General features: G+C 39.2%; 1 protein-coding gene across 2 annotated transcripts in view; it reads right to left on the bottom strand.

Moving 5' to 3' along the window:
* Positions 1 to 17392, bottom strand: part of LOC126184218 (mitogen-activated protein kinase kinase kinase 1-like) — a 179741-nt gene that overhangs the window by 66546 nt on the left and 95803 nt on the right. For both annotated transcript variants that reach the window (XM_049926586.1, XM_049926585.1), the window contains exons 10-11: positions 5052 to 5252; positions 4006 to 4122 (exon numbers count right to left, since the gene is read on the bottom strand). In XM_049926586.1, coding sequence (XP_049782543.1) covers positions 4006 to 4122; positions 5052 to 5252 — 318 coding nt within the window. The remainder of the gene's footprint in view (positions 1 to 4005; positions 4123 to 5051; positions 5253 to 17392) is intronic.

The following is a 17392-nucleotide window of genomic DNA, read 5'->3' on the forward strand; positions in this document are numbered from 1 at the left end:
GGGCAAGCAATGCTGCAGTATGCCAGTGTCTATGGTGAGGATATTGTTTTACAGGCCTGTCACACAAGCATGAGGAGTTGCCGCCTGATGTTACAAAGTTGCTCACCAGCTTCAACCCAGAGGCTTGGAACAGGGCTGGTTCTAAATGCACCAGTGGTCAGCCAACTTCCTTTATGGTATATCACGTCCAACATTTTTAAATAGAAAGGTCTTGCAGACCCATACACCACGCACTCAGAAACAAGCCAAAATCACATGAAGGCTCTGTAAACTTGCAAAAGTGAAGTGTGGTCTGCTACCCATGAGCTATGACTAATACATTTAAAAATATTTAGTGCTTTTAGTGACCAAGCTGTCAAGTCCCTAAGGAGTGGTAACCAGGTGAGCTTAAAATTAAATATGGGTTCCTTAAACCTCAGTGTTTCTTTAAAACTGAGAACAGTGTTCCTATCTTCAACTCAGGAAAACTGAAAACTGAATCTGAACCATTAAAAAGGACACACACACAGTCTTATTGACTGAGAAATTAAAAGCCCTCTTCTCTGCCCATTCCTCCAAACTTCTGATAGTCAGCAGCACCTGATGAGTTACTGTTGTTAGGCAGGAGGAGGAATGAAAGACAGAAGTCATCTACAAACAAAGAACATTGGGTAGTACTTTTAACTATCTACATTATATCGTTAATAGCTATGGCAAAGACAGTCAAACTTAAAAAAATACCTTGAGGAACACCTTTCTCTTGTTCTAAGAGGTGAGTGAGGACATCATCAACTTGATATTTAAAATAGTGTAGCAAGGGAAAGGACTAAATAAAAATGGGAAGATGTCCTAGAAAGTCACATTTGTGAAGCTGCCCAAGGATATTGTGCCCTAGGCAGTGCAGTAGGCAACATAGGTACCTCCTGAGCCAACAATGAAAGCAATCAAGGAGCTGCCTCAATCCTAAGATCCAGACAAGGCGACAGTTGACCATCTGCTCCAAGGTTCCCCATGTAGCTAGTGAAGACAACACTAGGATAACTACTCAGGCACATACAGTCCTTACCAGGTTTTAAAACTAGAATTATAACTGTTCCTATCCATAAGTCGGAAGAGCGCATTGATACCCAAATGAAGTTAAAAAAGGCAAGAAACATTTCTTTACTTCGGCCATTGCGGTGCCATAATACGGAACAGTCAGACCTATTGTGATCTGTTGATGAATCTTGAGTCACAGATAATGCAGACTACAGCTCCCACATGGAGAAGAGGCAGTTGTAGTTTTCATTACAGGTGGAGCTGAACTCCGAACTATCTCTTTCAGCAGCCACTCTACAGTGTGGAAAAATGGATCCTGGCGAGTAGTGGCAGTAACACCGGCGAAATATTCCACCATTGTCTGGCCAACATCTCATGGGTTGGTCTGATCTCTCTCATTCAGCATTACAATAGCCACTGGGCACCACCCACCTCTTCCAGAAATCCTCCTGATTGTCTCTTCTCAGACAATTGTACATTTTGCGGAATGATTTATGGTGTTCAGGAAATATTACCATGATTTCTTGTTCTCTTGAATAATTTTGTGACATTTTGCACTCACTATCCAAAAAACTGCATGGTTCTCTGCAGATAGCTGGCACTCGAACCTATGCAGAGCCAACTGCCTGGTCCCTTTTCCAGCATGGCATTCATCACTCCACCAAGGGCCACACAGGTTTCTTGCCTGGCATGAGGACTATAGAATGGATGTTCCAGCAGTGTTGTGGTAAATTTGGTAATACGATCCACCCATTCCGGAATGCTGTCACTGTGTTCAAACACAGCATCCAGTTTGCCTTACTGAGCACACCTTCCACAGTAGTTTGTATCCAGGCACGGCTCTGTCTGGCAGATGAAAACAGGTTATAAAGTGATCACTTGAGTGCAAGTCATCGACCAATTCTCACTGGGTGACTCTGGGAACAACTGACATACATGGCTGGAGAAATGCACCAAGTTCTTGGTTCAATGGGAGCTGAACCACATCATCTGCACACTGCCTGACCTTTACATATCATGGCTGTGTGACCAAAGTGTTGACACACAAAGTAGGGCATATGGTTTGGCAAACAGAATTATAGCAGATAAAGCCTGCTACAGTGTGCTCAGGTAAAATCAATATGTGAAATGTCTGAACAAAACATGGCGTCTTCTCAAACTCATCATAAACTCTTTTCATAAAATTCCTGATTTTGATGACACTTTTGCTTTCCCATTCTTGTTTAAGTCCTTAATCATCATTATTCATGACGTCCTGACAGGTTACAACTCTCTTGCAACAATTTAGTACAGTGTGCAGCTCACTGTTAAAGGCATACTCTCCAACTAATTTGTCATTTAATAGCTTTTGCACTTGTGTAGCCTTCATTGTCTCGACTGATACATTTCATTTACCCTGCAAGCCCCTATAATGCTTCATCCATGTAGAGCAGTGACAGTTTCTGAAATATACCTTCTACACATTTAATAATGATGAAAACATTATTCACCACAGTATGTGGTCTGTTACTGTTGCTAACAGACATCTCAGGTGGATTGGCTACATGAGGTCTCTTTGGGATTTGGGTGTTAATACTGCACAACACCCCACCAGAACCACTGTGAGCGTTGGAAAGAGATGGATATCCCACAAACAGCTAGGGAAAAAAGGGTTCACCTGCACAGAGCCCTGCTTGCCTGAGTAAGCCTTATACAAGTGAGGTGCAACACGTTTCTCAGAAGTTGCCCACTAACAACTTTTCCACCGCAACAGGCATGCACTGCGGCACACCTTAAGATTTGAGTTTTACTTATAGAGGCTGATAACATCCTCATGCTGCAGGCAGTTAGGCTACAATCCCTACTCCTTGTGACATGCAACATTCCACCGCTATGCCACCCCATGGTGGAAGAAGCATACCAAAGCTTATGGTTACAGAGGACTGGTAATATTCACCAATTCCCAGCTCGGAAAACCCGTGCTCGCTTAACCCATACCCAGCCAACAGAGCTTTCTGAGGTGCTCCCATTTAGAATAACATGGGGTACATGTGTGGCTTCATTGATCACATCACAGCCGCAGTGAGCATTACTCCCCTCAAAAACCTCAAAAGGGCTAAACATGTCCACAAAAATCACTACAAACTGAGCCGGACAACATTTTCTTAAAAAATTCAAGCATCTGATGGCATCCTCCATCATCATGATCAGGAGCAAACTGTAACTAATGCAAGGTGGAATTTTATACATAAAAGACGAGTGAATTACACAACTGTGACATCGCACAAAGGCAAAGGAACTCCTTGTATTCTTCAGTAAACTCTCAGTATCAAGCAGCCACATCCATGAACCATTAAGAGAATACTCTCGTCATATTAAAGTTGTTGCATAATCTGGTATAAAGAATATCCTGCACCCATATTAAGGCAACACATTTGCCAAGTTGTGCTATGTTTCAGATTCCATATGAAACTATATGTCTTACTATAAAAGCTGGTTGAGTTAGTTCTCATGTCATAGGGAGGGTATAATCTCCAATAAGACCATGTCTAATATTCATACCAAGTTGATGAGTTGATGACTACTTTACATTTTCATGCAGATGAGCCAGAACATTTTAATTTGTAACTGTAATCTGCATGCAGTGGCAAAAGGCATCTCAATTCTTTAACTCACCCAAAAATGAAATGCCACTAGTGCATATTTAAAAAAAGGAAGACCTCATTTGAATGTACTCAGAGATAACTAATGTTGGTAATAGATTAATAACTGTAATGTTACATGGAGTAAATGCTTATTTACAACTGCAAATCTGATAAATGTCTAGACAGCAAGAGGAAATGGAAGTTGGAAGTTGATAATGAAAAAAAGAAAGAGGTGGAGGCGGAAAAGATGAGGCAATTTTGGGGGGGGGGGGGGGGGGGTGAGACAGAGAGAGAGAGAGAGAGAGAGAGAGAGAGAGAGAGAGAGAGAGAGAGACTTCTCAATTAAATTAATGTTTTAGAATACCTCAAAATTTTTTAATTCCTTTGCAAAAAGTCTGGGGTCATTTTCTGGAACCTGGAACACCCTACGCATAACGAAAAGAAGATGCAAACAGTGGGGACCTCTGTTGCAGCTGCATGTCTATAAAAGAACAACATTCAAATTAGGTAGTATACATCATAATTTGTTCAAAAACTGGCCTTATTTAACAAAATAAAACAAAAATGCAACACCTTTATGAAGTAATATACTTGAAGAAATTTCAACAAATAAATGATTTAATCTTTGACAAGTATACTCAATAATGTATCAAAAAAATCAAACATGCAATAAAATTAGCCAGTTTATAGTCTGCTTACTTAAATTTTGATATGTGTTGGGTAAGTTACAGTAAAAACAGCAATGTGAAAAGTTCCCAGTCTGAAACAGAGATAGGCTTGACATCAACAAAACTTCGTTTTTGTTACACTGATATGTGTTGTGCAATAATGTACGTCAAATAAAAGCCTGAACAATTTTACCTGCAAGGAAGATTATAAAAAGCACTGTCTCGGATGCAAAAGGGTCTTGTTGTTGACTGCCTTGCAAAGGATAAAATAACAACTTAAAAATACTTGCAAACTTCTGCACAAACTGAAAAGAAAAAAATGTGAAAAGAACCTGGATTAGAAAAAAATGCATCAAGACAATACACATGCCTGTTATGATGCTTTGCAAATAAGAAAAGTGAAATATGTGACTCACTGACAGTTGAAACAGCCTCTTGACCACCAGATCTGGTAGCCTCTGATTTCTACAAATTCCCATATACATGGAAATAATAGGTGAAAAACATTTTGAGTCCAATGGAGAGGTTATTGTAGGTGTATATGAGTGTTTGTTGAGCTTTCATAAAAGCACTGAATGAACTTCATAGACCTAAAATGGGGCTAAGTAAAACAAAAATTACATCCCCCCCCCCCCCCCCCCCCCCCCCCCCCGAAAAACATAGCCTTTCACTGTCAGTCTGAGAACTTTTCTCCTTGTTCTTATACTGAACCAGATAATAAATAAATATTTATGTTAGATACCTGTGGTCCAATTACAACACGAAACTTATGTTCAGGGGAATCACCACCAACAGAGAAGGTGTTAGGTCCAGGTTGACGTAACAAGTATAAGCGTGCCTTCTGAACACGCCGCACACGGCGTCGAACCATTTCCACGAGAATTGGATCCATATGTCCAGGACTGGCTGGCCGAGATCCATGTGTGTTCTGATTTAGAGGACACTAAAATGAAAAAAGTAACAGAAAGCAAGTTCAGACAATTCATCAGAAGTACCTTAATATCTTCTTGTCAAACTAGTTTCAATTTTATACTTTACAACACTAATGAATTGCTCTATGACACATAAATTTGTACATCTACATCTACATCATTACTCTGCAATTTTCAAATAAGTGCCTGGCAGAGGGTTAATCGAACCACCTTCAAGCTATTTCCCTACCGTTTCATTCTCAAACAGTGCACGGGTAAAACAAACACTTCTGTGAGAGCTCTGATTTTCCTTATTTCATTATGATCATCATTCCTCGCTATGTAGGTGGGTGCCATCAAAATATTTTCACTCTCTGAGGAGAAAGTTGGTGACTGAAATTTCATGAAAAGATACCGCTGCAACTAAAAACACCTTTGTTTTAACGATTGCCACCCCAATTCACATATCATATCTGTGGTGCTCTCTCCCCCATTTCATGACAGTACAGAACAAATTCCCTTCTTTGAAATTTTTTGACATCATCTGTCTAACCTATCTGATGGGGAGCCCACACTGCACAGCAATACTCCAGAAGAGGATGTAGAAGTCTAGTGTAGCAGGTTCTTTAGTAGACCTGTTGCACTTTCTCAGTGTTCGTTTGCTTTATCCACAACATTATCTATGTGATTGTTTCAACTTATGTTATTCCTCATTGTAATCCATAAATATTTACTTGAATTAACAGTCTTTATATTTGTGTGAGTTATCATGTAACTGAAATTTAGCAAATTCCGTTTGGCACTCATGTGGATAACTTCACACTTTTCATTATCTAGAGTCAATTGCCACTCTTTGCACAACAGAGATATCTTGTCTATATCGTTTTGCAATCTTTTTTTATCATCTGATGACTTTATAATGACAGCATCATCTGCAAACCAGTGAAGAGTGCTACTCAGATTATCCCCTAAATCGTTTATGTAGATCAGGAACAGCAGAGGGGATATAACACTTCATTGAGGAATGGCAGATGTTACTTCTGTTTTACTTGATGACTTTCCATCAATTACTATGAACTGTGACCTTTCTGACAGGAAATCACAAATCCAGTTGCACAACTGAGATGATAGTCCACTGGCATACAATTTGATTAGAAGTGGCTTTTGAGGTACTGTGTCAAAACCCTTCTAGAAATCTAAAACCATGGAATCAATTTGACGTCCCCTGTCAATAGCACTCATTACTTCATGACAATAAAGGGCTAGTTGTGTTTCACCAGAACAATATTTGCTGAATGTGTGTTGACTGTTTGTCAACAAATCATTTTGTTTGAGATAAGTAATAATGTTTGAACACAGTATATGTTAGAAACTCCTACTGCAAATCAAGATTAGTTATATGGGTCTATAATTTAGGAGATTACTCCTATTTTCATTCTTGGGTATTGGTGTGACTTGTGCAATTTTCCAGTCTTTAGGTATGGATCTTTCAACAAGCAATTGCTAACTATGGAGCTGTTGCATCTGCATACTTTCAGTCGAACCTGGCTGATATACAATGAGGATCAGAGGCCTTGTCTTTATGAAGTGATTTAAGCTGCTTTGCACACCGAGAATATCTACTTCTAAGTTATTCATGTTGGCAGTTATTCTTAGTTCGAATTCTGGAATATTTACTCTGTCTACTTTGGTAATTCTGCTTTAGTGGCACTGTCATTAGTAACCTCACCACTGTTATTGTGCAGTGAAGGTGTTGTGTAATTTACATACAATCAGAACCTCTTTGGATTTTCTGCAAGATTTTGAGACAAAGTTTCACAGTGGAAAGTATTAAAAGCATCTCGCATTGAAGTTTGTGCTATACTTCGAGCTTCTGTAAAAATTCACCAATTTTGAGGGTTTTGCATTCTTTTTAATCTGATGTGCTTTTTTTGTTGCTTCTGTAACAGTGTTCTGACCTGTTTAGTGTACCACGTGGGATCAGTAACATCTCTTATTAATTTATTTGGTATGTCTCTCTCAATAGCCGTCGATACTATCTCTTTGAATGTAAACCACATCTACTCTACAATTGCATATTGAGATTGGAAGGAGTGGAGACTATTTCTTATGAGGATCTCAAGTGAATTTTTATCTGCTTTGTTCAAGGTGTATACGTGGACAAAGGAAAAAAAATTCCCAGATTTCCCAGTCAAAAATACACACTTCCCTGCATGAAAATACACTTTCACCACGTTAAGTGACAGTGTACTTTCCCTTGGAACTGTAAAACTTATCAACTCTTTGAATGGTAAAGCTTTATACACTGGCATAGACCTTCCCGGCACTTTGGGAAACGCAATCCAGCAAAAAAACTAATACTTTTTGGGAAGATCTTTGATTTGCAACAACACATACTCTGCATGGTTTCATATTATGAAAGTATAAATATGAATTCCACCAAACACAGCATGTTAGTTTCTGGAGCGCTGACAGCGAGATTGCGATGTGCTTTTGTAACCAATCATAGCTCACCAGCAAATGGCAGCAGATATTCAGAGTACCGTGATATAGTCAGCCAATAGCAACATTTTGTTTATGTAGTGCAAACACACAAATAGGAAAAGTTCGTGGTTTAAATTAATATACATCTAGTACAGCTACAAGAAAAGCTAACCTTTCACATATAACATTGGTCCTTTTTTGCATGTGTTATCCTTTAAGATGTATCAAACTCAAATGTGCCAGTAAAATTTTAAATGACGACATAAATGTCTGGTCTTCTGGACCTGAAATTTTTCTGAGTGGCTGGTCCTCAAAGTGGAAAGTTTTAAATGAGAGACAAATGCTCTGCGATTTAAGAAATTCATCACACATTCTCACACGTAACATAATTCATCTTGTGTGACAGGAAATTTACTTTGAAAGTAATGCTTCTTAAACCAATATTTGCAATATTCTCTTGCAACCTGTTAGAAATAGGTTGGTATGAGGAGTTGCCACAGAGCACTAGAAGACAGATATTACTGCACATGTGCAGCTATGGTGACGTAGGAAGCTCGTGCTTGGTGTTTACTCTGCTCATACACCTTTCGTTGCATTTCTGTTTGGAATTCTGCATAGTGCGGCATCATGTGACCATGTGCAAAGTTACTGTACTTACGACAATTGTTTTATCACACCCTATCCAGATAAGGAACATAAAATTAGAGAGCATTCCTTGGCACAGTATTTGTTTCAGAACTAGAATCTACAACTCTAATGGTGACTTTAACATAGACTTTTTATTATTCATACTCAGCAATGCTGTTATTTAAAATTTCCAAACAATTTTACATCCACACAGCACTGCAGAAAGCTAGTAAGAAGAAATATTAATTTCGTGGAAAACAGAAGAAAAAGAAGAAGTTATCTGCATAGGCCAGAACTAAGAACAATAAGCTTTTCAAGACTTTTTCATACTGTATGTAAATTAACATGGTTACTTGTGAAACCAAGAAATAGTATAATTGGCACTTTATATATTCTACTCCAGGAGTAAATAAAAAAGCTGGTGGAGAGTTACAATGATAAAACATGGTGTGCTGCCAGTCTATAATTTAGTGAAGAATGGCATGCTGTAACTTTAAGACATAAACAACACAAATTAAGGCATAATGTCAGGCATACAGTAGGTACCAGATAAGTACTGAAACACATCTCGTGGTACAAAAACATTGTGTTTCATGGAAGGCAGATATATAAAATTCTGCTAAGGCTTTTCAATGTAGTTTTTGGGAAGCCAATTTTCTTGGAGTACCATTACTGTATTATCTCATGTACTTGAAATTCAGCGAACAGTTGAAACTAGTTAATAGTGTGGAATGAAACACTTCGTTTCAAATAAACTGACTACCTGTGTGGAAAAGATTAATAAAGCAAAATTTCTTTAGCAAAGTGACAAAAATAACTTCACTGTTCTGCTAAGCAATTATAGTGAAAAGTGGGAGAAGGTGCAGCTCATATGCAACTTCAGCTCTATGCATGCACATGAGCTTGCTGGCAAATGCTCGGACGAACCTAATTTAAATAGTCATGACTTCACGCTCAATGAAAGCCGCTGGCTGTTATGAAGTATTACAGTCTTCGTCTTAAAGCATTTGACGCATTTTGCTGTCGACGGACCGATGTGTGTGCAGTGTGTTTTGCTGTTTTAAATAGCTCATTTTGTTTGCAACTTAAGTTTTATATTGGTGTTTTTCTCTCTTTTTATGTTTTACTGCTGCAGTATTATTCTGCAGTAGCAAACTAAAGTAAAATTCTTCATTAGGGTATCAGCTCCTACCAGTTAAAATTACAAAAATTTAATTGAAAACATAACAATGAAAAATTCCTAGAATTTTAAGAGATTCCTGGGTTTTTCCTAGTTTTCTACTGGATGAAAAAAAATCCCAGATTTTCCCTGGATCTCCTGGTTTTGCCAGGGTTTACACAACCTGTTTTTTAAATAGTTGTATATTGCATTTATTTTTGATGGGTTTGTATGTTACAGTATCCATGTCTTGCTACAACCACCTTGTAGCTACTAATCCCTATACCCATCATGATGCTCCCTATTTGTTCAGGATTATTCGTTGCTAAGAGGTCAAGCATGTTTTTGCAACCATTTAAACTAACTATTTTCTTTTTATTATTATCTGGTTTCACAATATAACATTTTACGTTTTTCCATACCCCAAGGTTACACATCAAATTTGATTTTCATCTTCCATTTTTGTCTATCTGTCCATAAATTTTCTTCAATATTTCTTCTCCTGATAGAGGTCCGAATTCTTTGAATCTGTGTTGTCTGTGATCTCCCTCATTTCTTTCTTCCTGGTGACTCCCATTCCATAATTCTCTGTGGTAACCTCTTTTTTTGACATCCTTCATCCTTTTTGTATTTCCATACCGTAACAGTTGTTTTACTTCTATAAAATCTGCAATTGCCTTTGTAATGTCCATTTTCTTCCTGATGACTTCATTTCTGTTTCTTTCTTGCCTAGATATCCCTGCGGACCGCCTCAAAAAGTCCATTCCATTGCCATCAATCTTTTTACTATTTGTCATAATGCTTCTGATAATTGTGTTTAAGATTTTTCTTTTTGTTTTCTTTCTAATATGTTCAAAATAATTTTCTCAGAATGCATTCAGAATGATTTCAAACGACATTTTACACCTACCTCCTATTTTAAACATGTATTTTCGCCAACATATTGAGAGGTCACTTTCTTCTCTCACCACCACTAGCAAACTGACCAGTTACATTGTATTTTCATTGTTTTCTTCAAACACAGGAACCATATCTATCTCACATGCCAGAGTGTGGTCTGGCTGCTCCACATCTCACAACCCACTCTTCATAACCATTTTTATAAAGACCTGCTCCAATACACAAGAACCTCGTTTATCCAAACAAGGAGGGAGCAGATATAATCCGGGTCACCAAAAATCCAGATAATCCAGAAATATGGTACTAAATGCAAAGACTCTAACATGTAATACAACATACAAATCTTTTAATTTGGCACTAACAGAAAAAGCATCACTGTCATTCTGGAACCAGGCATCTACCCACTATCATCTACATCCAAACAACTAGAAATGTTTGTTAACACTTGCAGGAATTAAGAGGGGTTGACAATTTCATATATTCTAGCAGTGGAATCACAAATAACAGGCCATACTGTTTTCCAAAACTTCAGAATCAATAGTTCAGTAACTTGATGCCAAGAAGATGCAACAATAAAAATCACATCTTTGTTGTTTACCGATTTCAATACAGAAATTGCATCAAATTCTACCTCTTCTTTGATTAGTTTACTTGGTAGCTGTCTTCTGTATACACGACTGATGTTCTCCAGAACTCCTTGATCCATCTGTTGTAGAAGAGCCGTTATGGTAGAAGGGGAGAATTTTACTCTGATGTCACCACTGATAAGCTGCTCCACTCCCAAATGTGGCTGTGCATTGTCAATGAACAATATGCCCTTCAGTGGAAGACCCTCTTCCTCCATATATCTTCTAACACTTCGCACGAAATCAACATGAAACCAGTTTTTACATATTCCACAATCCATACATGCATTAATTTTGTCATTTGTAGATAACCAGGAAACAGGACCAAGTGACATGATTCAATGTACACAGATGTTTTGATTTTCCTATCAGCAATAAAGGGAATTTGTGTTAACGGAATGTTTTGCTACAAGCCATAATTGTTACTTGATCTTTACATCTCTTATAACCCCTTCCTGAGTCGTCTTATTTGAAAGTCAGTGTCTTACTGGGTAGTATCCAATAAAGTCCAGATTCACCTGCATTATAAATTTTGGGTGTGGTTAAGTTTTCATAGAAAATAATGTCTTCAAATTCTTTCTTGGAGTTTTCTGCAGCCACTGTAACCTCAACAGACTTCCATTCATCACTGAATGTTGGCATATGCCATTACGAGAGCTCCATCTTCCCAGCCAACCTTAGTTGCCTATGATGTTAGGATCGCCACCAGTAGCTTGCTGTTTAAGTTTGGTGCATTTTCTTACACGACTGGACTGGTTATCGGAACAAAATGCTTTCGTTTCCCACTGGACCAAATGAATACTACTCCATCCAGTGTTCTCGCTTTCTTTATTGTACCCTACTTCTGCAAACTGTCTTTAGTCATCATGTTGAAGCAGAAGTCTTCAATTTCTTTTAGGTTCTTCTCCCAGTTTGACGCAGTTCATGATCCTCGCATCATATTCTGCAGCTATGTTTTTCACAGCAGTTCACCTTTGTCTATTCTGTTAAATGCTTCCAACTTTTGACCAGTCAAAACAACCACTTCCTTTCATTTTGAACTCATTTCACTAACACATGCTCAAAACATGGGAGCAAAAGAACAATACTGGTAAAGCATCTTAACTGTGTAAGGAGGAGATCAACACTAATTGTGGTAACAGTAGCTGGGAGCATGGGACCAGCGATCTCTATGCTACCTGCGGTGCCAACATAACAACTGTACATGTACTGTACCATAAGAACTGTACAACACACATTTCACAGAAAAAAAGATGTACATAAATCAGAAATTTGGATTAATTTCTTTTGCATCTGTTTTGTTCATTTTCCACACAACTTGAACAATTTAAGACTCCTGCCGTAGTTCTTACTATATTTTAGTACTTAAGTTAATGACTATATGATAAAATAGTTCATGGGTGAATTGTTGGAAGTCAGTGTCTAATGGGCACAATGTTTCGGCAAGTGGCCACACTGCCATCATCAGGTGTGCTGATGAACAGATTGCCTATGAGCTTCCCTCTGACCTGGCACTCTGTGCATGGCCTGCACCATGGCACGAGTGTGCATCCAACATTTCTCCCCCCTCCTCCCACCAACACATCACTCCACCCATGGTTCATTCCCAAGCACATGTACTGGTAGTCCTTCCACTGCTGTTCTACCTGCACCCAAAGTCAGTTTGTTGTGGGATATCTCCTTCCTCTTCTTATTCAGACTAAGAGCAGGTTACCAGGCCTTACGAAAGACGTAGCCAGTATCATGACTGGTTAGCTGGTTCCCTTATTCGAATATCAATAGATTCTTTAATGACACAGTCCCGAAAGTAAGATCTCTGTGTCAGAACCTTAATATGTTTGCAACCCATCTCATGTAGTTCTGCAGACTTGTTAGGCTCTTGCACTCTGGTGCGCCACTGACATTCTTGGCAGTGCTCTACAACGGTATGGACCATCTTATGTACGTATGTCATGCCATATTTGCAGGGAATTTGATAGACACTGGATTTACATCCAAGGCCATCCTTGACAATACCAACCAGTGCCTGCGTTTTAGCTGGTGAGCAAAGGACAGTCTTCAGTTCGGGTTTCTGGAGAATTTGTTCTACGTTTCTGGTTAATGTGCCACAAAATGGAATAAATGCAATGGCCACACCCTCCTGAGGTTCCTCTTCTGTTTCCACTCATTGTACGGTCAGAGTAGCATGCAGGGCTTTCAGAATCTGCCACTCTATGTATCTGTTGTTCTGGAACTCTGTCCTTGTATCTTCAAGTTCTTGGTTGAAACTCCCACTGTCAGAGAGGGTATGAGGTCTATGTACCAATGTCTTGAGCACTCTGTCACTCTGCACTGGGTGATGCTGGCTGTCTGTGTGTAAGAACAGGTTGGCATGCATCTTCTTACAGTACATGCAGCAGTTCAACATGCTATCAGTTCTTCTTTTTAGCAGATTGTCCAGAAAAAAGAGCATTCCATTCACTTCAACTTACGCATGTCTGGAATGGATAATAGAATCTACCCTTGTTATTCCTCTTAACCACTGCTACGATGCTCCACCCCAGTTTAAGGTACACTCATATTTTGCAGTAAAATAAGTCCTATTACTCTCATATCCAATCCTGTGCACCTCAACCCCTCACACGTGAGTCCTGCGTGTCAGTGACTCACATAGACTCAGTTTGCTAACAGAACCGGAACAGTCTCTGATCTGCATCACAGACAGTATGGATGGTAGGCATCTGCAACCTTCCAGACATCCCACATTAGTTCCTGCAGTAGAAAGCCGAGTGGCTGGCTGACTGACACTGACTAACCATATCAAGGTGACTCTTTGCTGACGTATGTTATGTATGTGAATTTATCATGTGGATTTCAATCTCCAACATTTAGGAGAAATTGGGTGATGGGCTGAAACTGCTGTGAGCTCTGCTCTGCTGAACTTTAGCATAGGATATGCATCTTACCAAACTGTCGGGCCTGAAAAGCTACTGTACAATGGGTAGGGTTGTTGCTAACACAATGATATATGAAAGTTTGTGAGATATTGAAATCTCAGATTGAGTAAGCATACCGAAAGTAATGGACTGAGGGAACTCAAGAAATGTATGTGTAAAATGGGTCACATCCAGCTGCACCTTGTTACATGAGGTTTGGTTAAAATCACAATATCATGACTCTTAGTACATTATAAGCCACTGAAAGTGAAAATGTAACTAAATAATATCAAGTGGAATACCCTTGGGTTATCATATGTACAAAGAAAGGAAGATAATCAGACAAAGCTGCAGTCAGATAATGTCATTTACTAGGGGGGCAGACACCAAGGTGGGAACTCAGAAAAGGTTTTATAATTAACATGAAAATTACAGATGAAATCGTTGATGTAATTTTGAACAGAATAGCACAAAGAGTATTAAAAATAAGTAAAAAATAGCCATTAGAAATATTGTAACTTTATGCCTCAATAACTTTGCACCCTGATGAAACAACTGATCTTTACGAGGTCTTATAAGCACTGTTCAACAAAGGAATTCACACTATAGGATAGTAGTTACTTTAATGCAAAAGTGGCAACAAAGTTGACAAACGTCTCTTCAGTAATGAACTTCAGATTCACTACCAGGAACAGTGCAAAACACACACACACACACACACACACACACACACACACACTCTCTCTCTCTCTCTCTCTCTCTCTCTCTCTCTCTCTCTCTACGGGAAGTCACTGAGAAGAACCGAATTTACTCAGGTGATCAAAATAAAATAACTGAAGTTGATGTACAATTGCCAAGGAATGGAGAAAAACAATCAGTAGGTACATGTTGTATAGACACAAAATAATGGTCTAGAAATGTTTCCTTACCTAACTCATATGTTGATTATCAAATAGTAGAGCAAAGCAGGGTAGTCACCGCCCAAAGAACAATGTTCACACATGGTCACGGAACACATTTAATTACCAACTAAGCAAGTACTAAGAAACACATGAAATAGTTACAAAATCCATAAGTTCTGAAAAAAGTCACTCGCTGTGGTGGTTGGGCTTTAGACACAGTGCTGTAGAAAAGGCAGATGCTGAGCAAGGTGGTACTCTCATCCAGAAGTTTCACCAGCACAACAATATTCCAACGTAGAGCTTGGAATTAATAATCCTCAGCAGAAGACGCAGCACGAAACACCATTTACATGCCCAGCTGTGAAGCTGGGGTAGAGACGGTGCAGCATGGGTGTCTCTCAAAACTTTAAGGTACGTGTTGCAACATGGCATGTCCATAGTAGTGTGAGCGCAGAGCAGGAACTGATATTGATGCTGCGAGGATAAGAAGGTGAGTGAGTGAGGCTAGGTCGGCGGAAGTCTTCCTATGGACTGAGCTATTGTTCTCTACCAGTAGCCAACCACCATATCATGCAGGTATATGGTCACACAGCAGGGTCAACAGCTTGGGACGGAAGTTGCATGTGAAGGGGGAAATTCGCTGCTTTAGCAGATGCCCGTTGCGAACTATGGATGTACAGAACTGCTAAGACAGCTTTGCGGCAAAAGGCCCCCACAACGCCAATTAAACTGCAGGCAGAACCAATAAAGTATATACGCCAACATCTGGACATAGTGTTGATGAAATAAAAGAAGTGTATGAACAACTTCAGAAAGTTCTGCAATGTGTGGAAGACAGAGAGAATGGGGTGACTGGGATGCTGTGGTATGAGATACATTTAAAGCTGAAGCTGAAACAACAGGAGAGTAAAGATTGTGAACTCCAAATAAATGACCTTTTGACTTTAGCACAAATACATAATTTCAGAATTATCCAAGAAAATATCATACGATTGGAACCAGGGAATACAAGACACTATCAAGCTGACAATATTATGGCCAGAAAGAGACAAAGACACTGAATCAAACAAAGTAAGTTTTATCCTGGAGCTGATGCATGCAATAACTATAACTTAGTTACAATGTACTATAAAATGGAAATTTTAAAAAAAATCTGAGAGGTGGGCAATAGATAAATTAAATACAACATGTAGCAGAGAAAACTTCAGAAATTCAGTGAAGTTGCATCTGAATGACAATGTAGGTCAAACAACAAACCACTATTGGGCAAATGTGGAAAAGGCAATAATAACTGCAATAAATGCCACAATTGGTCTCTCAGAAAACAAAGCCAAGGAACCATGGGTGAGTAATCACATAATAGCATTAATAGAACAAAGAAAAAATGCAAAGGGGAAAATAAATCTGAAAGCAACAAACTAAGGAACTTGGTTAACAGGGAAAGGAAAGAAAGAAAGAAAACAAAAGAATAGAGCAGAAACACAAAAGGCACATAAACCTGTAAGAACACAGAAACAACACAGTAACTCAGTTCGATCTAAGGAGGGAAGGATTATTATACAAAATGAGGAAGTAGCTAACAGACAGTAAACTAAATTAAAAAGTTGTGGGGGGAAGCAACAATAAATAAATGAAATAGAAGAATAAAACTTAGAGCACATGGATATGGGGACTGTATGTTTTAATCAATGATCTACATGAAACTGGTATTACCCCAGAAGACTTCAAGGAAAGTATCATGATCCTCAGTTCATACAGGCGATTGGCGGAGTTGGTGAAGGCAGAAAGCCTTGCTTGCGGGATGGAATCAGAGCTAAATATTTGTAGTGTCATTCCCAGAACCGATTGTGGTCCTCTGGTTTGGAGCCGAGTGGAAGGCTTAAACCAGAGGCTCAGACGATTCTGCAGAGATCTGGGGTGCAAATTTCTCGACCTCCGCTATCAGGTGAAGAAATGTAGGGTCCCTCTGAATAGGTCAGGCATTCACTACATGCAGGAAGCGGCTACAAGGGTAGCGGAGTACGTGTGGAGTGCACATGTGGGTTTTTTAGGTTAGAGAATTCCCTCCCTAGGCTCGACAAGACGCCTCCTGAGACACGACAAGGTAGCAGTAGGCGAAACACTACAGGGAATGAGTGGTAAAAGTAAACTGCAGGAGTGTCTATAGAAAGGTCCCAGAACAGCTCTCATTAATAAACGGTCACAATGCTGACATAGTACTAGGGACGCAAAGTTGGCTGAGACCAGATGTAAACAGCAACTAAATTCTAAATTCAGATTGGAATGTATACCGCAGAGACAGGCTGGACAATGAAGGGAGGGAATATTTATAGCGCTAAAATGTGCAATAGTATGGAAGGAAATTGATGGAGATCTGAAATGTGAAATAATTTGGGCGAAGGTCACTGTTAAAGCAGGCTCAAACATGGTAGTGGGATGTCTCTATAGGCCCTCTGGCTCAGCAGCTGTCGTGGCAGAACACCTGAAGGAAAATTTGGAAAATATTTCGAGTAGATTTCCCGACCATGTTATAGTTTTGGGTGGAGGTTTTCATTTACC

This window comes from Schistocerca cancellata, chromosome 4, assembly GCF_023864275.1.
Source record: "Schistocerca cancellata isolate TAMUIC-IGC-003103 chromosome 4, iqSchCanc2.1, whole genome shotgun sequence".
Lineage (NCBI taxonomy): Eukaryota > Metazoa > Arthropoda > Insecta > Orthoptera > Acrididae > Schistocerca > Schistocerca cancellata.